This window comes from Oncorhynchus masou, chromosome 29, assembly GCF_036934945.1.
Source record: "Oncorhynchus masou masou isolate Uvic2021 chromosome 29, UVic_Omas_1.1, whole genome shotgun sequence".
Taxonomy (NCBI): domain Eukaryota; kingdom Metazoa; phylum Chordata; class Actinopteri; order Salmoniformes; family Salmonidae; genus Oncorhynchus; species Oncorhynchus masou.
The window spans coordinates 10,623,480-10,648,443 of record NC_088240.1 but is presented as its reverse complement, the minus strand read 5'-3'; the positions used below and the strand labels follow the sequence as shown (position 1 = coordinate 10,648,443).

The window sequence follows — 24,964 nt, the reverse complement described above, 5'->3', positions numbered from 1 at the left end:
GTATTATTTACATAGCACAGTGTATTATTTACATAGCACAGTGTAGTATTTACATAGCACTGTGTAGTATTTACATAGCACTGTGTATTATTTACATAGCACAGTGTAGTATTTACATAGCACAGTGTATTATTTACATAGCACAGTGTAGTATTTACATAGCACTGTGTAGTATTTACATAGCACTGTGTAGTATTTACATAACACAGTGTAGTATTTACAAACACAGTGTTTGTTTGTCCCTAAGTGTGTGTGTCCGTGTGCTGTATGATGTGTCGTTGTCTGTTGGACAGGGGCTCTTCCTGTTCACAAGGAATCTTCTTCCTGCCTCAGAGCAGTAGGAATTGTATACTCTCTGATGTAATCCCCTTGTTCTATCGACTCTCCCCTAGATCTTTAGTACATACTAGAATAGATAGTGCTCTTTAGTACATACTAGAATAGATAGTGCTCTTTAGTACATACTAGAATAGATAGTGCTCTTTAGTACATACTAGAATATATAGTGATCTTTAGTACATACTAGAATAGATAGTGCTCTTTAGTACATACTAGAATAGATAGTGCTCTTTAGTACATACTAGAATAGATAGTGATCTTTAGTACATACTAGAATAGATAGTGCTCTTTAGTACATACTAGAGTAGATAGTGCTCTTTAGTACATACTAGAATAGATAGTGATCTTTAGTACATACTAGAATAGATAGTGCTCTTTAGTACATACTAGAATAGATAGTGCTCTTTAGTACATACTAGAATAGATAGTGATCTTTAGTACATACTAGAATAGATAGTGCTCTTTAGTACATACTAGAATAGATAGTGCTCTTTAGTACATACTAGAATAGATAGTGATCTTTAGTACATACTAGAATAGATAGTGATCTTTAGTACATACTATAATAGATAGTGATCTTTAGTACATACTAGAATAGATAGTGAATGTCTATGTACTAACACACTCTCTCTCTGATCTCTTAGTACATTCTCTAGATGTCTCTCTGTCTCTAGAATAGATGTCTCTCTGTCTCTGTCTATGTCTCTTGTACTCTCTCTCTCTCTCTCTCATCTCTCTGTCTCTCTCTCTCTCTCTCTCTCTCTCTCTCGCTGTCTCTCTCTCTCGCTGTCTCTCTGTCTCTGTCTCTCTGTCTCTGTCTATGTCTCTTGCTCTGTCTCTCTCTCTAGTGGCTAAGAGTCCTTGTTCCCCTCCTGAAAGGTGTGTGAGTCGCAGCAGCCAATCATGTGGCTCTTTCTCCATCACACCCTTCACCACCAGCAAGGAGAACCTGCCTGTACTCAACACGCGTATCATCTGCCCTGGTACATCCTACGGTATATGCACACATGGGCGCTATAACACATACATGCACATTTCACATACACACATACACACATACATGGTTCATGCTCACGCGTATGCACACACACACCTGCCCTGATACATGTACACACACACACACACACACACACACACACACACACACACACACACACACACACACACACACACACACACACACACACACACACACAGACAGATCGTCATACCTTCATAACGATTAGCAATGCTAACAAATACGTTCAACATGTAAAATCCCATAGAGAATTCCAACTAAATACAAACGGGCGCATTGCAAACATTTTATACATATTTTAGTCTCTGACCTAAAGTATTTACAGGACTGACATCCCAGCTCATAAATTCATACAAGTAACTCAAAAATGTTTCTTACAAAAAAAATGTTAGGCAGCAAGCTGGATCTAGGAGGGATTCTCTGCTGTTACAAGCTAGAAGCTGGATTTAGATAGCTAGCTACTAAATGAGCAAACCAAATGCACAACTGCACGTTTTAGACAGTAGCCATTTCCTGATTGCTAAAATTAAAATAATTTGCCTAATTTCTGTTTATGTAACAAAACAAGCAATGTGTAGTGTAGAGAATTATTGTACCATCTAAATCACTGTGAAATATATTTTCAAAAAACAAAAATACTGTATTTTCAGCTGTTTGAAGCTGGGTTGCAAAACCGAGAGTCAAAGACGCAAAAACAAACTTAAGAACGGGGAGCATAGAAGTAGCGCACATAGAACAGATCTACCGCTTCTTAAACTTGCTTTCGATGAGAATGACAGATCTATAACTCACATTTCTAAGTGAATTTGGTCGGGTCACCCAAAAAGTTACATATTGCAGCTTTAACTTAATAGTTTAAGAGATATCTAGCTGGCAAACATTTATTTGTGAATTCCATACTGTAATTAGTTCACCTGGCGCATGCTGTACAACAGTGAGTGACTCACAAGGCCTCGGTCTCTCGTTGTTGTGTGCTTGCAGACAAACATCCAGTGACTGGGGACTACTGGTAAGCTTCAGAATAAAAATAATGTGAAATGAGGAATGCAATCTTCTTTATCGCCTAACGTATTGCACACAATTTGACTGCAGGTATTTATTTAAAAAGTAGTGACAAATATTCAAATAAAAATCTAACATTTCAAAGAAATAGTTTCAACGGTATTGATGGTATTGAAAAACCATCCCGTGGCTATTTTCAAAAGCCCCAGTTTACGGTATACTGCCCAAGCCTAAAACATACACACACACACACACACACACACACACACACTAGAATGATCACACACACACACACACACACACACACACACACACACACACACACACACACACACACATATTGTTGGCCCTGAGACATGTAGACATACCACACACAGCAGTTTTTAAGAACACCACTGTTTCTCTGTACAGGTTTGCGTGCTGGTCTGGCAGCCTCTATAGCTGGTAGCTCCATCATCAGTAAGATGCTGCTGGCTAATATCGACCCATTTGGAGCTACGCCCTTTCTGGACTCTGACCTGGACTCACTGTAAGACCCTCTGACCTCTCAGCTCTGACCTTTAGGCTACCATATTCAGAAAGTTTAAGACTGGCCCCTAGTTTTTGGTGACCAGATCAAAACATATATATTTTTAAAGGTTTGTGTAGTTTTGTGAACTTCTCTGTGTCTTTCTATCTCCCCACAGAGAGGGCTTTAGTGAGAAGTGTGTAATGAACAACTACTTTGGCGTTGGGCTGGATGCTAAGATCACATTGGAGTTCAACAACAAGAGGGAAGAACACCCAGAGAAGTGCAGGTGAGCTCTAGGTTTATCTCTCCTCTCCTCCCTCATCCCGCTCCACTGGTCTCTCATTCCTCTCTCCTCTATTCTCTCACCCTTTTCTCATTACATTCCTTTCTCTTCCTCACTACACTCCCCCCCCCCACACACCCCCACACCCTTCTCTAGGAGTCGTACTAAGAACAGGGTATGGTATGGGGTTCTGGGCACCAAGGAACTCCTCCAGAGAACCTACAAGAATCTAGAACAGAAGGTTCAACTGGAGGTGAGAGACGAAACCATAGAACTAGAATTACTAGAAGGAACATTCCCGTGAAAAATCTATGTCTTGTGGTGGATAGAATGGCGGACATATTGGAATAGAGCCTAACATTAAATGTGTGTGTGTGTGTGTGTGTGTGTGTGTGTGTGTGTGTGTGTGTGTGTGTGTGTGTGTGTGTGTGTGTGTGTGTGTGTGTCCGTCCAGTGTGACGTGTCAGTACATCCCCCTGCCCAGCCTTCAGGGCATTGCGGTGCTGAACATCCCCAGCTATGCAGGTGGAACAAACTTCTGGGGAGGAACCAAGGGAGGACGACGTGAGTGCTGTTCTACCAAAACTGTGTGTGTGACTCTGGTTGGTACTTTATGGCTGCTGGCTCAGTGTTGTAGGAGAACAGACAAACATAATGATACCACCTCTGGTTGGTACTTTATGGCTGCTGGCTCAGTGTTGTAGGAGAACAGACAAACATAATGATACCACCTCTGGTTGGTACTTTATGGCTGCTGGCTCAGTGTTGTAGGAGAACAGACAAACATAATGATACCACCTCTGGTTGGTACTTTATGGCTGCTGACTCAGTGTTGTAGGAGAACAGACAAACATAATGATACCACCTCTGGTTGGTACTTTATGGCTGCTGGCTCAGTGTTGTAGGAGAACAGACAAACATAATGATACCACCTCTGGTTGGTACTTTATGGCTGCTGGCTCAGTGTTGTAGGAGAACAGACAAACATAATGATACCACCTCTGGTTGGTACTTTATGGCTGCTGGCTCAGTGTTGTAGGAGAACAGACAAACATAATGATACCACCTCTGGTTGGTACTTTATGGCTGCTGGCTCAGTGTTGTAGGAGAACAGACAAACATAACAATACCACCTCTGGTTGGTACTTTGTGACAGGGGGACACTATTTGGCATGACAGGCCCCTAGTTCCGTAAGGTTAACTCTGTGTGTGTGCGACGTGGTGTTGTAATTCAAGGGCAGTGAGGTTGGTGCTCCCGAGTGGTGCAGCGGTCTAAGGCACTGCATCTCAGTGCTTGAGGCGTCACTACAGACGCCCTGGTTCGATTCCAGCCTGCATCACATCCGGCCATGATTGGGAGTCCCATAGGCAGCGCATAATTGGGCTAGCTTCGCAGGGGAGGCCGTCATTGAAAATAAGACTTTGTTCTAAACTGACTTGCCTAGTTAAATAAAGGTTAGATAAAAGGTTACCTCTGACGTGGTGTTGTAACAGCTGTGCTGGGACAGAGCCAGCTGCTGGGAGGACTTCCAGTGGAACTGATCCAACACACACATCATCCTCAGCATTTACTCTCTGCACACACACCACAGGTGCACACACACACTTGCAGTAAATCCACATGCGCAAACATATTTCTTAAACTGTGTTCAAACTATAAACCATCTTCAGACCTCTGACTATTTTGGCCCCAATGAAAATAAACCTGTTGAATTGATATCAGTGAGTACGTTTACATGAACACTAATAATTTGAAATTAAACTGATTACGACAGAAGGCCGAGTATTTTTGATTTATTTATTTATTTAACTAGGCAAGTCGGTTAAGGACAAATTCTTATTTTCAATGATGGCCTAGGAACAGTGGGTTAACTGTCTGTTCAGAGTATGGCGTTAGTCATGTGGGTTAACTGTCTGTTCAGAGTATGGCATTAGTCATGTGGGTTAACTGTCTGTTCAGAGTATGGCATTAGTCATGTGGGTTAACTGTCTGTTCAGAGTATGGCATTAGTCATGTGGGTTAACTGTCTGTTCAGAGTATGGCATTAGTCATGTGGGTTAACTGTCTGTTCAGAGTATGGCATTAGTCATGTGGGTTAACTGTCTGTTCAGAGTATGGCATTAGTCATGTGGGTTAACTGCCTGTTCAGAGTATGGTATTAGTCATGTGGGTTAACTGTCTGTTCAGAGTATGGCATTAGTCATGTGGGTTAACTGCCTGTTCAGAGTATGGCATTAGTCATGTGGGTTAACTGCCTGTTCAGAGTATGGCATTAGTCATGTGGGTTAACTGTCTGTTCAGAGTATGGCATTAGTCATGTGGGTTAACTGCCTGTTCAGAGTATGGCGTTAGTCATGTGGGTTAACTGTCTGTTCAGAGTATGTCATTAGTCATGTGGGTTAACTGTCTGTTCAGAGTATGGCATTAGTCATGTGGGTTAACTGTCTGTTCAGAGTATGGCATTAGTCATGTGGGTTAACTGTCTGTTCAGAGTATGGCATTAGTCATGTGGGTTAACTGTCTGTTCAGAGTATGGCGTTAGTCATGTGAACACTTTACTCAATTGGCGTCAGGTCATAATCAAAGTAAGCATATGATTGAAGCACCTGGTTTTCTGAGCTGCTGACCCTTAGAATGATTAGGTGAAGGTCTTAATCAGAGTTCCAGGGGTGTATTTGATCTGTGCATATGCCAGCACCAGCAACACAAGCCTCCCTGTTATGGACGAGTGAAGTGAATTTGTAAAATCTAAAAGTACGCATCTTAGAAATAGTTTTCACAAACAAACTGTATATGTCTGAACTCCTAATCAAATAGTCTTGGCAAAAATAACATGGTCGTGTGGTAGAACATTTATTTTGATTACAGATTTTCTAGATTTACAGTCCCATCAGGTAGCCTGATTTCAGATGTGTCTGTGTAAACAGGATTATTTGGGAATTCGTTTTAATCAAACTATTATATTAATCTGACTATTCAAAATAATGATAGTGTTATTTTACTTGTTATTTGTTACTTTTATTTTTTATTTTCATTTAAAAAATGAACTGCATTGTTTGTTAAGGGCTTGTAAGTAAGCATTTCGCTGTAAGGTCTACACCTGTTGTATTCAACGCATTTGACAAATACTATTTTATTTTATTTGATGTCACATAGTACTCAATGAAGGGTGTGTTATTGTGAGTAGGGCTCCACCTAGTGCTATTACTCTAAACTACAGTACAATAGATCACAGCCTCTCTGAGCCTTTGACGTGCATGGAGCTAACTAGTACAGATCTGCTTTAAATAGGCATTTATGAGTGGATCAGAGCAGAGGAATGTTGTAGTACAATGATGTCTGATTCATCATTACCTTGACCTAATCATGGACAGTGTGGACAGAGAGATCAATATCAAGTCAGAGGAGCCTTTCACTCCAGAGTTTCTAATCTGAACTCTGACCTCCCCTGATCTCACTAGACGATTTGGAGGTGAATAAAATGTCAGAGACAGTTTTAAATGGAGGGAGATAAGTCATGGTGATGACTATGGTTATGGCTTTCCCGACTCTTTTCTCTGTATATATCAATGATGTTGCTCTTGCTGCGGGCGATTCCCTGATCCACCTCTACGCAGACGACACCATTCTATATACTTTCAGCCCGTCATTGGACACTGTGCTATCTAACCTCCAAACGAGCTTCAATGCCATACAACACTCCTTCCGTGGCCTCCAACTGCTCTTAAACGCTAGTAAAACCAAATGCATGCTTTTCAACCGATCGCTGCCTGCACCCGCATCCGACGAGCATCACCACCCTGGATGGTTCCGACCTTGAATATGTGGACACCTATAAGTACCTAGGTGTCTGGCTAGACTGCAAACTCTCCTTCCAGACCCATATCAAACATCTCCAATCGAAAATCAAATCAAGAGTCGGCTTTAGTATTGGGTTAACTGTCTGTAACAAAGCCTCCTTCACTCACGCTGCATTGTCATGTTACCCTAGTAAAACTGACTATCCTACCGATCCTCGACTTCTGGCGATGTCATCTACAAAATTGCTTCCAACACTCTTCTCAGCAAACTGGATGCAGTTTATCACAGTGCCATTTTTGTCACTAAAGCACCTTATACTACCCACCACTGCGTTACTTGTATGCTCTAGTCGGCTGGCCCTCGTCATATTCGTCTGCAAGACCCACTGGCTCCAGGTCGTCTACAAGGCCATGCTAGGTAAAGCTCCGCCTTATCTCAGTTCACTGGTCACGATGGCAACACCCATCCGTTAGCACGCCTCCAGCAGGTGTATCTCACTGATCATCCCTAAAACTTATTCGGCCGCATTAGTCCAGTACTCTGCTGCCTGTGCCTGGAACGAATTGCAAAATCGCTGAAGTTGGAGACCTTTATCTCCCTCACCAACTTCAAACATCAGCTATCTGAGCAGTTAACCGATCGTTGCAGCTGTACATAATCTATTGGTAAATAGCCCACCCATTTTCACCTACCTCATCCCCACAGTTTTTATTTATTTACTTTTCTGCTCTTTTGCACACCAATATCTCTACCTGTACATGACCATTTATCTATCCAGTGTTAATCTGCAATATTGTAATTATCGCCTACCTCCTCATGCCTTTTGCACACATTGTATATAGACTTTTTTCTACTGTGTTATTGACTTGTTAATTGTTTACTCCATGTGTAACTCTGTGTTGTCTGTTCACACTGCTTTGCTTTATCTTGGCCAGGTCTCAGTTGTAAATGAGAACTTGTTCTCAACTAGCCTACCTGGTTAAATAAAGGTGAAATAAAACAATAAATAAAAAAATGATGGTGATGACTATGGTTATGGTAATGATGATGATAATGATAACTATGATAATGACAACTAATAAACTACTGCTACAACTAATATAAACTACTAATACAACTACTAAATCAATTAATAAAACTACTAATACAACTACTGCTACAACTACTAATACAACTAATAAAAACTACTAATACAACTACTAATACAACTAATATAAACTAATAAAACTACTAATACAACTACTGCTACAACTACTAATACAACTAATAAAAACTACTAATACAACTACTAATACAACTAATATAAACTAATAAAACTACTAATACAACTAATATAAACTAATACAACTACTAATACAATTAATAAACTACTGCTACAACTAATATAAACTAATAAAACTACTAATACAACTAATAAACTACTGCTACAACTAATATAAACTACTAATAAAACTACTAATACAACTAATAAACTACTGCTACAACTAATATAAACTACTAATACAACTACTAATACAATTAATAAAACTACTAATACAACTAATAAACTACTGCCACAACTACTAATACAACTAATAAAAACTACTAATATAAACTACTAATACAACTAATAAAACTACTAATACAACTAATCAACTACTGCTACAACTACTGCTACAACTAATAAAAACTACTAATACAACTAATATAAACTACTAATACAACTACTAAAACTACTAATAAAACTACTAATAAAATTACTAATACAACTAATATAAACTACTGCTACAACTACTAGTACAACTAATAAAACTACTAGTACAACTAATAAAACTACTAATACAACTAATAAAACTACTAATACAACTACTAATACAACTAACAACTACTAATACAACTAAAAACTACTGCTACAACTACTAATACAACTAATAAAAACTACTAATATAAACTACTAATACAACTAATAAAACTACTAATACAACTAATCAACTACTGCTACAACTACTGCTACAACTAATACAAACTACTAATACAACTAATATAAACTACTAATACAACTACTAAAACTACTAATAAAACTACTAGTAAAATTACTAATACAACTAATAAAAACTACTGCTACAACTACTAATACAACTAATATAAACTACTGCTACAACTACTAGTACAACTAATAAAACTACTAGTACAACTAATAAAACTACTAATACAACTAATAAAACTACTAATACAACTACTAATACAACTAACAACTACTAGTACAACTAATAAAACTACTAATACAACTAATAAAACTACTAATACAACTAATAAAACTACTAATACAACTACTAATACAACTAACAACTACTAATACAACAAATAAAAACTACTGCTACAACTACTAATACAACTAATAAAACTACTAATATAAACTACTAATACAACTAATAAAAACTACTAATACAACTAATATAAACTACTAATACAACTACTAAAACTACTAATAAAACTACTAGTAAAATTACTAATACAACTAATAAAAACTACTGCTACAACTACTAATACAACTAATATAAACTACTGCTACAACTACTAGTACAACTAATAAAACTACTAGTACAACTAATAAAACTACTAATACAACTAATAAAACTACTAATACAACTACTAATACAACTAACAACTACTAATACAACAAATAAAAACTACTGCTACAACTACTGATACAACTAATAAAACTACTGCTACAACTACTAATACAACTAATAAAACTACTGCTACAACTACTAATACAACTAATAAAACTACTGCTACAACTACTAATACAACTAATAAAACTACTAATATAAACTACTAATACAACTAATAAAACTACTAATACAATTAATAAAACTACTAATACAACTAATAAAACTGAATATAAATATAAACTACTAATAAAACTACTAATACAACTAATCAACTACTGCTACAACTACTGCTACAACTATTAAAAACTACTAATACAACTAATATAAACTACTAATACAACTACTAAAACTACTAATAAAACTACTAGTAAAATTACTAATACAACTAATAAAAACTACTGCTACAACTACTAATACAACTAATATAAACTACTGCTACAACTACTAGTACAACTAATAAAACTACTAGTACAACTAATAAAAGTACTAATACAACTAATAAAACTACTAATACAACTACTAATACAACTAACAACTACTAATACAACAAATAAAAACTACTGCTACAACTACTGATACAACTAATAAAACTACTGCTACAACTACTAATACAACTAATAAAACTACTGTTACAACTACTAATACAACTAATAAAACTACTGCTACAACTACTAATACAACTAATAAAACTACTGCTACAACTACTAATACAACTAATAAAACTACTGCTACAACTACTAATACAACTAATAAAACTACTGTTACAACTACTAATACAACTAATAAAACTACTGCTACAACTACTAATATAACTAATAAAATAAAACTACTAATACAACTAATAAAACTACTGCTACAACTACTAATACAACTAATAAAACTACTGCTACAACTACTAATACAACTAATAAAACTGAGCATCTATAATAAAAGAAATTATAAAAAAATCCTCTCACTGTCAACTGTGTTTATTTTCAGCAAACTCAACATGTGTAAATAATTGTATGAACATAACAGATTCAACAACTGGGACAAAAACTGAACATGTTTCACAGACATGTGACTAACAGAAGTGGAATAATGTGTCCCTGAACAGCGGGGGGGGGTCAAAATCAAAAGTAACAGTCAGTATCTGGTGTGGCTACCAGCTGCGTAAAGTAATGCAGTGCATCTCCTCTTCATGGACGGCTCCAGATGTGCCAGTTCTTGCTGTGAGATGTTACCCCACTCTTCCACCAAGGCACCTGCAACCTCCCGGACATGCCTGGGGGGAATGGGCCCTAGCCCTCACCCTCCGATCCAACAGGTCTCAGATGTGCTCAATGGGATTGAGATCCAGGCTCTTTGCTGGCTATGGCAGAACACTGACATTCCTGTTTGCAGGAAATCACACACAGAATGAGCAGTATGGCTGGTGGCATTGTCAGGATGAGCCTACAGGAAGGGCACCACATGAGGGAGGAGAATGTCTTCCCTGTAACACACAGCATTGAGATTGCCTGCAATGACAACAAGCTGTGATGCTGTGACACACCTACCCAGACCATGACGGACCCTCCACTTCCAAATTGGTCCCGCTCCAGAGTACAGGCGGGATCGATTGCAGGTGTAATGCTCATTCCTTTGATGATAAACTCGTCAGTGAAGAGCACTCTTAACCAGGCGATGTTGTTGCCTGTGATGTCTGGTGAGGACCTGCCTTTCAACAGCCCTACAAGCCCTCAGCCCAGCCTCTCTCAGCCTATTGCGGACAGTCTGAGCACTGATGGAGGGATTGTGCGTTCCTGGTGTAACTCGGGCAGTTGTTGTGATGTTCGGATGTACTGATCCTTTGCAGGTGTTGTTACACGTGATCTGCCACTGTCTTAGGCATCTCACAAGGCATTTCTAAGTTATATTGCTCAAGAATCAATGGTCTCATATCATTCAAAATTTATGTAGATACTGCTGATTTACCCTTTAATATATACCTGGAAATTTAAAAAGTTGATACATAAAAAATAAAAATAAATGGTACCAATGCAATTGTCTTCTGTTTTGGGAGTGACAGACAATACATTGTGCAATAGTGGCATCCAAGAATGAATCTCCAAGAATGAAGTTGGCTCCCCTGCCTGTTTGGGCGGTGAGCGGTCGTTGTCATTAAGTTGGTGCCTGTTTGGTGCTCAGCGGTCGTTGTCACCGGTCTACAGTTGGCTCCCCTGCCTGTTTGGGCGGTGAGCGGTCGTTGTCCGTCTACAAAGTTGGCTCCCCTGCCTGTTTGGGCGGTGCTCAGCGGTTGTCGTCACCGGCCTACTAGAAGTTGGCTCCCCTGCCTGTTGGGGCGGTGCTCAGTGGACGTTGTCACCGGCCTACGAGCCACCACCGATCCCTTTTCCTGTTTGTTTTGTCTTATGAGTTGCACCTGTGTCCTATTATGTTTTCCTGATGGGCTTCCTTATTTAAGGCTAGTAAACCCGCCCTTGTTTTGTGCGGGATTAATCTTGTGTTATTGTTGTGTTGTTGGGTGTGTTCGTGCTCCGGACCGGGTACCCTGTGTTTTGGGTTGGTCTGTATTTTTCGTGCCCTGTGTTTTGGGCATTGTATTTTGGTGCCATATTGAAGCTCTTTGCGCCTGATTCTTACCTCACACACCTAGTCCCTCGGGACAGGCATGTTTCTATACTGTAGATGACATCACCACAGTCTAGGATAGGAAGCCGTAGTTGGGTAACTAAGTTCTTTCCAATGGATACAGTAAAACAATTCTTAGATCTGTATAGTAACCTAAGCTTATAGTTCATTGTTTTTGTAATATAATCAATATGCTTTCTCACCAGACACCTGGGTATTTGTAGTTGTCCACATATTCAGAACCGTCCAGAGTAGTGATGCTAGTCGGGCAGGTGGGTGCGGACAGCAATCGGTTGAAGTGCATGCATTTAGTTTTACTAGCATTTAAAAGCAGTTGAGGGCCACTGAAGGAGAGTTGTATGGTATTGAAGTTAATTTGGACACTGTGTCCAAAGAAGGGATGGATGTATACAGAATGGTGTGGTCTGCTTAGAGGCTGATCAGAGAATCACCAGCAGCAAGAGGGTCATCATTGATATATGCAGAGAAAAGAGTCGGCCCAAGAATTGAACCCTGTGGCACCCCCAAAGACTGGCAGAGGTCCGGACAACAGCCCTACGATTTGACACACTGAACTCTGTCTGAGAAGTAGTTGGTGAACCAGGCGAGGCAGTCATTTGAGAAACCAAGGCTATTGAGTCGGCCCGATAAGAATGCTTTGATTGACAGAGTTGAAAGCCTTGGCCAGGTCGATGAAGACGGCTGGTTATGATGGTTATGATGATGATGGTCATGATGGTGATGATGGTTATGACGATGATGGTGATGACGGGGTATTGGGGATGTATCAGAATAGTTGGGTAACATAGATAAGATGTTTTATTTTCATTATATGCTTGTGAGTTACTTCTCATTTAGAATGTATCTTGTTGTACTATAGTGGTGGCCATTTGCAGTTATCCTTTCTCTGTCCTGGGTTCAGTTACTTGGGCCGCAAGGAGGGGAGAGGTCAAGCTTGTCTTCATATGTAAACATATCTTTTAAACCATGTGAAGGGATGATTGAGGGGGAACCAATTATCTCTTGGCTCCACAATGTCTGTGTGCCAGTCACTGTGTCTCTGTGATCTTGTCCAGGAGGGGTGTATTTGATATATGCCTGTTGATGAGGTTTTGTTTTTGGTCCTGAGTGGTACCAAGAGCGAGATAAGAACATAGTTTAGGAGACAAGGCTGAACGATAATTTATAGCCAATGCTGTCTGGCTATGTGTGTATTTGCTATAAAGGATATCAGTTGCAATGTGTAAGCACTCTCAGAGAATTCATTTACAGACACTGAATTAATCTGAGAGTCACAGGGTTGTGATGGAGCTCATATAATTAAAGATGGACTTTATGATAACTCTGACTTGTGTGTGGTTTGCTCTCATGATTTGGTAAATACAGGAAATGTCCACTACAGGTGATAGTTAGGATGATGATGGTGATGATGGTTATGATGGTGATGATGGTTATGATGGTGATGGTGATGATGGTCATGGTTAAGATGATGATGATGGTTATGATGGTGATGGTGATGGTGATGATGGTTATGATGGTGATGGTGATGATGGTTATGATGGTGATGGTGATGATGGTTATGATGATGATGGTTATGATGGTGATGATGGTGATGGTGATGATGGATGATGATACTATGATTATGATGTTAGTTATGATGATGGTGATGATGATGGTGATGATGATGATGGTGATGATGATGGTGATGATGATGGTTATGTTGATGGTGATGATGGTTATGATGGTGATGGTGATGACCATGATGACGATGATGATTATGATGACGGTGGTGATGGTGATTATGATGATGGTCATGATGGTTATGATGATGGTTATGATGATTATGATGATTGTCATGATCGTTATAATGATGGTGATGATGATTGTGATGATGATGGTGATGATGACGATGATGCGATGATGGTTATGATGATTATTATGATGATGATGATAATGATGATGATGGTTATGATGATAATGATTGATTGGTGGTTATTGATGGTTATGATGATGGTTATGATGGTTATGATGATGATTATGATGATGGTTATGATGATAATGATGATGATGATGATTGGTTATGATGATGGTTATGATGGTGATGATGATGGTTATGATGATGATGGTCATGGTGGTGGTGGTTATGATGATGGTTATGATGGTGATGGATGATGGTGGTGGTGGTTATGATGATGGATTGATGATGATGGCGATGGTGGTTATGATGATTATTATGATGATGGTTATGATGATAATGATGATGATGGTTATGATGATAATGATGATGATGGTGGTGGTTATGATGATGGTTATGATGATGGTTATGATGGTTATGATGATGATTATGATGATGGATGATGATAATGATGATGACGATGGTGGTTATGATGATGGTTATGATGGTGATGATGATGGTTATGATGATGATGGTCATGGTTATGATGTCATGGTTATGATGGTGATGGTTATGATGTTATGATGGTGATGGTTATGATGGTTATGATGATGTTATGATGATGATGGTCATGGTGATGGTTATGATGGTGATGGTTATGATGGTGATGGATGATGGTGATGGTTATTATGATGGTGATGATGATCAGGATAAGGATAATGTATGCACAAATAATTCCCCCCCTACACACACCATAAGTGTCATCAACATGCTCTAAAGCAGAGCTTGTTTAGGTCCCAGGGGGTCGAAACACTGGTTCTAATAAGGGAATAATTTAGTCCTGGGACACCAGGTGAGAACAAGGTAGAAATGTGTTTTTGCCCTTCAGCACCAGGATTGGGCAGCCCTGCTTTACATTTACATTTACATTTACATTTAAGTCATTTAGCAGACGCTCTTATCCAGAGCGACTTACAAATTGGTGAATTCACCTTCTGACATCCAGTGGAACAGCCACTTTACAATAGTGCATCTAAATCATTAAGGGGGGGTGGTGAGAAGGATTACTTATCCTATCCTAGGTATTCCTTGAAGAGGTGGGGTTTCAGGTGTCTCCGGAAGGTGGTGATTGACTCCGCTGTCCTGGCGTCGTGAGGGAGTTTGTTCCACCATTGGGGGGCCAGAGCAGCGAACAGTTTTGACTGGGCTGAGCGGGAACTGTACTTCCTCAATGGTAGGGAGGCGAGCAGGCCAGAGGTGGATGAACGCAGTGCCCTTGCTTGGGTGTAGGGCCTGATCAGAGCCTGGAGGTATGTGCCGTTCCCCTCACAGCTCCGTAGGCAAGCACCATGGTCTTGTAGCGGATGCGAACTTCAACTGGAAGCCAGTGGAGAGAGCGGAGGAGCGGGGTGACGGAGAGAACTTGGGAAGGTTGAACACCAGACGGGCTGCGGCGTTCTGGATGAGTTGTAGGGGTTTAATGGCACAGGCAGGGAGCCCAGCCAACAGCGAGTTGCAGTAATCCAGACGGGAGATGACAAGTGCCTGGATTAGGACCTGCGCCGCTTCCTGTGTGAGGCAGGGTCGTACTTTAGAGCAATGTACTGTAACTGTGTTCATTGTGTTTTAACCCACACGCGTGTGTGTGCACGTGTGTGTGTTTAGATATTCTGTGCCCCGTCATTTGATGATAAAATCCTGGAGGTGGTAGCAGTGTTTGGCAGTATGCAGATGGCTGTGTCCAGAGTCATCAAACTGCAACATCACCGCATAGCACAGGTAACAAACACACACACACACACACACACACACACACACTACCTTTACTCTACTGTAGTCTTTCATCCAATGACTCTTTCCTCCACTGTCAGTGTCGCTCAGTGAAGATCACTATCCTGGGAGATGAGGGTGTTCCTATCCAAGTGGACGGAGAGGCCTGGGTACAACCTCCTGGAGTCATTAAGATCCAACACAAGAACAGAGCCCAGATGTTGACCAGGGACAGGGTGAGAAAGAGGACCAACAGTCAATAGTGAAGATATGGGGAGGGAATCAGAGCTGGATTCAATCCCTATTGTGGAAGTACTGCGGAAGGTCCATGTTAAAATATTATGTCTTTTGGGGGGGATTGAACCGACATGTACAGTGTTTACCATGAACGCTATCTCTGCAAACATGGGAAAATTGCTTTTAAATTTACATCGAACTCTACGCTGATCTTCTGCAATATGGATTGAATCCGATCTTAAAATGTTACTGTATGCCCTGTCTCTGACTCTGTTCCTGTTCCTGTCTTTGTCTCGGTTTCTCTTTGTTTATGTCTCTGTCTGTCTCTCTTTCTGTCTCTGTCCCTGTCTCTCGCTGTTTCTGTCCCTGTCTCTCTCTGTCTTGGTCTGTGTCTCTGTGGATGTTAATTCCTTTCCTTCCTGTGCCCCTCCCTGTTGCTCCTCCCTGTGTCTCCTCCATGTGCCCCTCCCTGTGCCCCTCCCTGTGTCTCCTCCATGTGTCACTCCTGTGTCCCTCCATGTGTCTCCCTGTGTCTCCTCCATGTGTCACTCACTGTGTCCCTCCATGGTGTCTCTCCTCCATATGTCCCTCCCTGTGTCTCCTCCATGTGCCCCTCCCTGTGTCTCCTCCCTGTCTCCATGTGTCCCTCCCTGTGTCTCCTCCATGTGTCACTCCATGTGTCTCATCTATGTGTCACTCACTGTGTCCCTCCATGTGTCACTCACTGTGTCCCTCCATGTGTCCCTCCCTGTGTCTCCTCCTTGTGTTCCTCCCTGTGTCTCCTCCTTGTGTTCCTCCCTGTGTCTCCTCCTTGTGTTCCTCCCTGTGTCTCCTCCCTGTGTTCCTCCCTTTGTCTCCTCCATGTGTCCCTCATTGTGTCTCCTCCCTGTCTCCATGTGTCCCTCCCTGTGTCTCCATGTGTCCCTCCATGTGTCCCTCCATGTGTCCCTCCATGTGTCCCTCCCTATGTCTCCTCCATGTGTCACTCACTGTGTCTCCTCCATGTGTTCCTCCCTGTGTCTCCTCCATGTGTCCCTCCCTGTGTCTCCTCCATGTGTCCCTCCATGTGTCCCTCCCTATGTCTCCTCCATGTGTCACTCACTGTGTCCCTCCATGTGTCCCTCCATGTGTTCCTCCCTGTGTCTCCTCCATGTCACTCACTGTGTCTCCATGTGTCCCTCCCTGTGTCTCCTCCTTGTGTTCCTCCCTGTGTCTCCTCCATGTGTCCCTCATTGTGTCTCCTCCCTGTGTCTCCTCCCTGTCTCCATGTGTCCCTCCATGTGTCTCCTCCATGTGTCACTCCACTCACTGTGTCCCTCCATGTGTCCCTCACTGTGTCCCTCCATGTGTCCCTCCCTGTGTCTCCTCCTCTCCTGTGTCTCCTCCATGTCTCCTCCATGTGTGTGTTCCTCCTGTGTCTCCTCCTCCTTGTGTCCCTCCCTGTGTCTCCTCCATGTGTCTCCTCCCTGTGTTCCTCCCTGTGTCTCCTCCTGTCTCCATGTGTCCCTCCCTGGGTCTCCTCCTGTGTGTCCTCCCTGTGTCTGTGTTCCTCCATGTGTCCCTCCCTGTGTTCCTCCCTGTGTCTCCTCCATGTGTCCCTCCTGTGTCCCTCCATGTGTCCCTCCCTATGTCTCCTCCATGTGTCACTCACTGTGTCTCCTCCCTGTCTCCATGTGTCCCTCCCTGTGTCTCCTCCATGTGTCCCTCCATGTGTTCCCCCCTGTGTTCCCCCATGTGTCCCTCCATGTGTCTCCTCCTTGTGTTCCTCCCTGTGTCTCCTCCATGTGTCCCTCATTGTGTCTCCTCCCTCTGTCTCCTCCCTGTCTCCATGTGTTCCTCCCTGTGTCTCCTCCATGTGTCCCTCCATGTGTCCCTCCCTGTGTCTCCTCCCTGTGTTCCTCCATGTGTCTCCTCCCTGTGTTCCTCCCTGTGTCTCCTCCATGTGTCCCTCCATGTGTCCCTCCATGTGTCCCTCCCTATGTCTCCTCCATGTGTCACTCCCTGTGTCTCCTCCCTGTCTCCATGTGTCCCTCCCTGTGTCTCCTCCATGTGTCCCTCCATGTGTTCCCTGTGTTCCCCCTGTGTCCCTCCATGTGTCTCCTCCCTGTGTTCCTCCCTGTGTCCTCCTCCATGTGTCTCCTCCCCTGTGTCTCCCTGTCTCCATGTGTCTCCTCCCTGTGTCTCCCTGTGTCCCTGTGTCTCCTCCTGTGTTCCTCCCTGTGTTCCTCCATGTGTCCCTCCCTGTGTTCCTGTGTCCTCCCTGTGTCCCTCCATGTGTCCCTCCCTGTGTCTCCTCCATGTGTTCCTCTCTGTGTTCCTCCATGTGTCTCCTCCCTGTGTTCCTCCCTGTGTCTCTCCCTGTCTCCATGTGTCCCTCCCTGTGTCTCCTCCATGTGTCCTCCCTCCCATGTGTCTCCTCCCTGTGTCTCCCTGTGTCTCCCTGTGTCTCCTCCCCTGTGTTCCTCCCTGTGTCTCCTCCATGTCTCCTCCTGTGTCTCCTCCCTGTGTTCCTCCTGTGTCTCCTCCATGTGTCTCCTCCCTGTGTCCTCCCTCCATGTGTCTCCTCCCTGTGTTCCTCCCTGTGTCTCCTCCCTGTCTCCATGTGTCCCTCCCTGTGTCTCCTCCATGTGTCCCTCCCTGTGTCTCCTCCATGTGTCTCCTCCCTGTGTTCCTCCCTGTGTCTCCTCCATGTGTCCCTCCCTGTGTCTCCTCCATGTGTCTCCTCCCTGTGTTCCTCCCTGTGTCTCCTCCATGTGTCTCCTCCCTGTGTTCCTCCCTGTGTTCCTCCATGTGTCTCCTCCCTGTGTTCCTCCCTGTGTCTCCTCCCTGTCTCCATGTGTCCCTCCCTGTGTCTCCTCCATGTGTCCCTCCCTGTGTTCCTCCCTGTGTCTCCTCCATGTGTCTCCTCCCCGTGTTCCTCCCTGTGTCTCCTCCATGTGTCCCTCCCTGTGTCTCCTCCATGTGTCTCCTCCCTGTGTTCCTCCCTGTGTCTCCTCCATGTGTTCCTCCCTGTGTCTCCTCCCTGTTTCTCCTCCCTGTGTCTCCTCCCTGTGTCTCCTCCCTGTGTCTCCATGTGCAGGCGTTTGAGAACACTCTGAAGTCGTGGGAGGACAAGCTGAAGTATGACAAGCTGCCCCTGCGGTCTCACCTTTACTCCCAGCAGTCTGTGGACCTGGCCACTGAGGAGGAGGTGGCCCTCGTACAGCTGGTTGCCCGCGCTGCAGACGATCTCATCACCAGGTATACACACACACACACACACACACACACACCACCTTTTATTACTTTTTAAACTGTTATCGTGAATACTATATCTGTAAACACTCTGTCCAGTCAGCAGTCAGAATGATGCCCTCTGACCTCTCCCCTTGTCCAATCACAGGATCTGTGAGGCAGCCAAGACCAATGGGCTTTTAGAGCAGGAGCTGGCTCACGCCGTCAATGCCTCATCACACGCCATCAACAAGACACACCCCAAGTTAGCCGAGGTTAGACATCATCAAGAGGATATGAGGAGTGATGTGAGGAGTGATGTGATGTGAGGAGTGATATGAGGAGTCACATGAGGAGTGATGTGAGGAGTCATATGAGGAGTCATGTGAGGAGTGATGTGAGGAGTGATGTGATATGAGGAGTCACATGAGGAGTGATATGAGGAGTCACATGAGGAGTGATGTGAGGAGTCATATGAGGAGTGATATGAGGAGTCATATGAGGAGTGATATGAGGAGTCATATGAGGAGTCACATGAGGAGTGATATGAGGAGTCATATGAGGAGTCATATGAGGAGTGATGTGAGGAGTCATATGAGGAGTCATGTGAGGAGTGATGTGATATGAGGAGTCACATGAGGAGTAATATGAGGAGTCACATGAGGAGTGATGTGAGGAGTCATATGAGGAGTGATATGAGGAGTCATATGAGGAGTGATATGAGGAGTCACATGAGGAGTGATATGAGGAGTGATATGAGGAGTCATATGAGGAGTCACATGAGGAGTGATATGAGGAGTCATATGAGGAGTCATATGAGGAGTGATGTGAGGAGTCATATGAGGAGTGATATGAGGAGTCATATGAGGAGTCACATGAGGAGTGATATGAGTGTGTGTGATATGAGGAGTCATATGAAGAGTGATATGAGGAGTGATATGAGGAGTCATATGAGGAGTGATATGAGGAGTCATATGAGGAGTGATATGAGGAGTCATATGAGGAGTCACATGAGGAGTGATATGAGTGTGTGTGATATGAGGAGTCATATGAAGAGTGATATGAGGAGTGATATGAGGAGTCATATGAGGAGTGATATGAGGAGTCATATGAGGAGTGATATGAGGAGTCATATGAGGAGTCACATGAGGAGTGATATGAGTGTGTGTGATATGAGGAGTCATATGAGGAGTGAAATGCGGAGTCATATGAGGAGTCATATGAGGAGTGATATGAGGAGTCATATGAGGAGTCACATGAGGAGTTATATGAGTGTGTGTGATATGAGGAGTCATATGAGGAGTGATATGCGGAGTCATATGAGGAGTCATATGAGGAGTGATATGAGTGTGTGTGATGTGAGGTGTGATGTGAGGACTGTGTGTGAGGTGAGGACTGTGTGTGAGGTGATGACTGTGTGTGATGTGAGGACTGTGTGTAGGGTGAGGACTGTGTGTAGGGTGAGGACTGTGTGTAGGGTGAGGACTATGTGTAGGGTGAGGACTGTGTGTAGGGTGAGGACTATGTGTGAGGTGACGACTGTGTGTAGGGTGAGGACTGTGTGTGATGTGAGGACTGTGTGTGATGTGAGGACTGTGTGTAGGGTGAGGACTGTCTGTGATGTGAGGACTGTGTGTGATGTGAGGACTGTGTGTAGGGTGAGGACTGTGTGTGATGTGAGGACTGTGTGTGATGTGAGGACTGTGTGTAGGGTGAGGACTGTGTGTAGGGTGAGGACTGTGTGTAGGGTGAGGACTGTGTGTAGGGTGAGGACTGTGTGTGATGTGAGGACTGTGTGTAGGGTGAGGACTGTGTGTAGGGTGAGGACTGTGTGTGAGGTGACGACTGTGTGTAGGGTGAGGACTGTGTGTGATGTGAGGACTGTGTGTGATGTGAGGACTGTGTGTAGGGTGAGGACTGTCTGTGATGTGAGGACTGTGTGTGATGTGAGGACTGTGTGTAGGGTGAGGACTGTGTGTGATGTGAGGACTGTGTGTGATGTGAGGACTGTGTGTAGGGTGAGGACTGTGTGTAGGGTGAGGACTGTGTGTAGGGTGAGGACTGTGTGTAGGGTGAGGACTGTGTGTGATGTGAGGACTGTGTGTAGGGTGAGGACTGTGTGTAGGGTGAGGACTGTGTGTGATGTGAGGACTGTCTGTGATGTGAAGACTGTCTGTGATTCCAGCTGTCTAATATCGTGTTTGTTTGTATTGCCTTGAACACAGAGTATGGCCAGGAACACTGCTATAGAAGTAGCCAGCAATGTGAAGGCTTTACACAACGAGACTGAATCCCTTCTGGTGGGACGAGTATCATTGGTGAGTTACAATCTATGAGGCTAAGCAACGTCTATGATCAGTTCAGCCTTTCCGTATTCTAACAATAACCATTAGGAGGGAAAATCAAGACTGACCTTAGATCAGCGTCTCAGGGCAACCTCATCCTACTCACATTCTGTGTAGAGAATATGTGTTTATCTCCGTCATACCAACTCCTGTGTGTGTGTGTGTGTGTGTGTGTGTGTGTGTGTGTGTGTGTGTGTGTGTGTGTGTGTGTGTGTGTGTCCTTGTGTGTGTGTGTGTGTGTGTCCGTGTGTGTGTCCGTGTGTGTGTGTGTCCGTGTGTGTGTGTGTCCGTGTGTATGTGTCTGTGCGCGCGCGCGTGTGTGTGTCCATCCACAGCAACTGGAACCCTCAGATGAAGAGTCTTTATCCAGTGCTCTGCAGAGTGTGGAGTTGGAGCTAGGCAAACTTGTAGATATTCCCTGGTTATACCATATACTGCAGCCTAATGAAGATGAGGTGAGATTACACATACTAGTAGATATTCCCTGTTTAAACCATATTTAGGGCTCCTGAGTGGAGCAGCGGTCTAAGGCACTGCATCTCAATGCTAGAGGCATTCTACAGACCCTGGTTTGGTTCCAGGCTGTATCACAACCGGCCGTGATTGGAAGTCCCATAGGGTGGCGCACAATTGGCCCGGCGTCGTCCGGGTTAGGGTTTGGCCGGGGTAGGCCGTCATTTAACTGACTTGCCTAGTGAAATAAAGGTTAAATAAATCAAATGTAAACATCGCAGCCTTTTGAAGGTGCGTTTAGATAATACACACTAGTACACTGCTCAAAAAAATAAAGGGAACACTTAACCTCTAGCGTCGAGCAATCCCGTATCCGGGAGCGTAATCATAGCCTCAAGCTCATTAGCATAATGCAACGTTAACTATTCATGAAAATCGCAAATTAAATGAAATAAATATATTGGCTCACAAGCTTAGCCTTTTGTTAACAACACTGTCATCTCAGATTTTCAAAATATGCTTTTCAACCATAGCTACACAAGCATTTGTGTAAGAGTATTGATAGCTAGCATAGCATTAAGCCTAGCATTCAGCAGGCAACATTTTCACAAAAACAAGGAAAGCATTCAAATAAGATAATTTGCCTTTGAAGAATTTCTGATGTTTTCAACAAGGAGACTCTCAGTTAGATAGCAAATGTTCAGTTTTTCCCAAAATATTATTTGTGTAGGAGAAATCGCTCCGTTTTGTTCATCACGTTTGAGATAAAAAAAACAACTGAAAATTCAGTCATTACAACTTTTTTCCAAATTAACTCCGTAATATCGACAGAAACATGGCAAACGTTGTTTAGAATCAATCCTCAAGGTGTTTTTCACATATCTATTCGATGATAAATCATTCGTGGCAGTTGCCTTTCTCCTCTGAACCAAATGGAAAAGTGGATGCAGCTGGAGATTGCACAATAATTTCGACGGAGGACACCAAGCGGACACCTGGTAAATGTAGTCTCTTATGGTCAATCTTCCAATGATATGCCTACAAATACGTAACAACGCTGCAGACACCTTTGGGGAAACGACAGAAAGTGTAGGCTCATTCCTGGCGCATTCACAGCCATATAAGGAGACATTGGAACACAGCGCATTCAAAATCTGGGGCATTTCCTGTATGAAATTTCATCTTGGTTTCGCCTGTAGCATTAGTTCTGTGGCACTCACAGACAATATCTTTGCAGTTTTGGAAACTTCAGAGTGTTTGCTTTCCAAAGCTGTCAATTATATGCATAGTCGAGCATCTTTTCGTGACAAAATATCTTGTTTAAAACGGGAACGTTTTTTTATCCAAAAATTAAAAGAGCGCCCCCTATATCGAAGAAGTTAAACAACACAATGTAACACCAAGTCAATCACACTTCTGTGAAATCAAACTGTCCACTTAGGAAGCAACACTGATTGACAATACATTTCACATGCTGTTGTGCAAATGAAATAGACAACAGGTGGTAATTATAGGCAATTAGCAAGACACCCCCAATAAAAGAGTGGTTCTGCAGGTGGGGACCACAGACAACTTCTCAGTTCCTATGCTTCCTGGCTGATGTTTTGGTCACTTTTGAATGCTGGCAGTGCTTTCACTCTAGTGGTAGCATGAGACCGAGTCTACAACCCACACAAGTGGCTCAGGTAGTGCAGCTCATCCAGGATGGAACATCAATGCGAGCTGTGACAAGAAGGTTTGCTGTGTCTGTCAGCGTACCTCTGTCTTTGTGCAAGGAGGAGCAGGAGGAGCACTGCCAGAGACCTGCAAAATGACCTCCAGCAGGACACAAATCTGCATGTGTCTGCTCAAACGGTCAGAAACAGATGTTGATTTGTCAGAAACAGACTCCATGAGGTTGGTATGAGGGCCCGACATCCACAGGTGGGGGTTGTGCTTACAGCCCAACACCGTGCAGGACGTTTTTCATTTGCCAGAGAACACCAAGATCGGCAAATTCGCCACTGGCACCCTGTGCTCTTCACAGAAAAAGTAGGTTCACACTGAGCACATGTGACAGACTTGACAGTCTGGAGACGCCGTGGAGATCGTTCTGCTGCCTGCAACATCCTCCAGCATGACCGGTTTGGCTGTGGGTCAGTCATGGCGTCATTTCTTTGCGGGGCCGCACAGCCCTCCATGTGCTCGCTAGAGGTAGCCTGACTGCCATTAGGTACCGAGATGAGATCCTCAGACCCCTTGTGAGACCATATGCTGGTGCGGTTGGCCCTGGGTTCCTCCTAATGCAAGACTATGCTAGACCTCGTGTGGTTGGAGTGTGTCAGCAGTTCCATTGATGCTATGGACTGGCCCGCCCTTTCCCCAGACCTGAATCCAATTGAGCACATATGTGACATCATGTCTCGCTCCATCCACCAACGCCATGTTGCACCACAGACTGTCCAGGAGTTGGCGGATGCTTTAGTCCAGGTCTGGGAGTAGATCCCTCAGGAGACCATCTGCCACCTCATCAGGAGCATGCCCAGGCGTTGTAGGGAGGTCATACAGGCACGTGGAGGCCACACACACTACTGAGCCTCATTTTGACTTGTTTTAAGGACATTACATCAAAGTTGGATCAGCCTGTAGTGTGGTTTTCCACTTTAATGTTGAGTGTGACTCCAAATCCAGACCTCCATGGGTTGATAAATTAGATTTATCAATTTGATTTTTGTGTGATTTTGTTGTCAGCACATTCAACTATGTAAAGAAAAAGGTATTTAATAAGAATATTTCATTCATTCAGATCTAGGATGTGTTATTTTAGTGTTCCCTTTATTTTTTTGAGCAG

At 43.2% G+C, this 24,964-nt stretch overlaps 1 protein-coding gene across 1 annotated transcript in view; it reads left to right on the top strand.

The window, feature by feature from the left end:
- The window catches only part of LOC135518975 (diacylglycerol kinase eta-like), a 156,854-nt gene that overhangs the window by 106,877 nt on the left and 25,013 nt on the right, over positions 1-24,964 (top strand). The window contains 12 exon segments of the mRNA XM_064943969.1: positions 1,188-1,334; positions 2,771-2,888; positions 3,046-3,156; positions 3,310-3,413; positions 3,616-3,707; positions 3,709-3,717; positions 15,782-15,895; positions 15,988-16,122; positions 19,203-19,363; positions 19,506-19,611; positions 21,562-21,654; positions 22,017-22,136. Of these exon segments, the coding sequence (XP_064800041.1) occupies positions 1,188-1,334; positions 2,771-2,888; positions 3,046-3,156; positions 3,310-3,413; positions 3,616-3,707; positions 3,709-3,717; positions 15,782-15,895; positions 15,988-16,122; positions 19,203-19,363; positions 19,506-19,611; positions 21,562-21,654; positions 22,017-22,136 (1,310 nt within the window).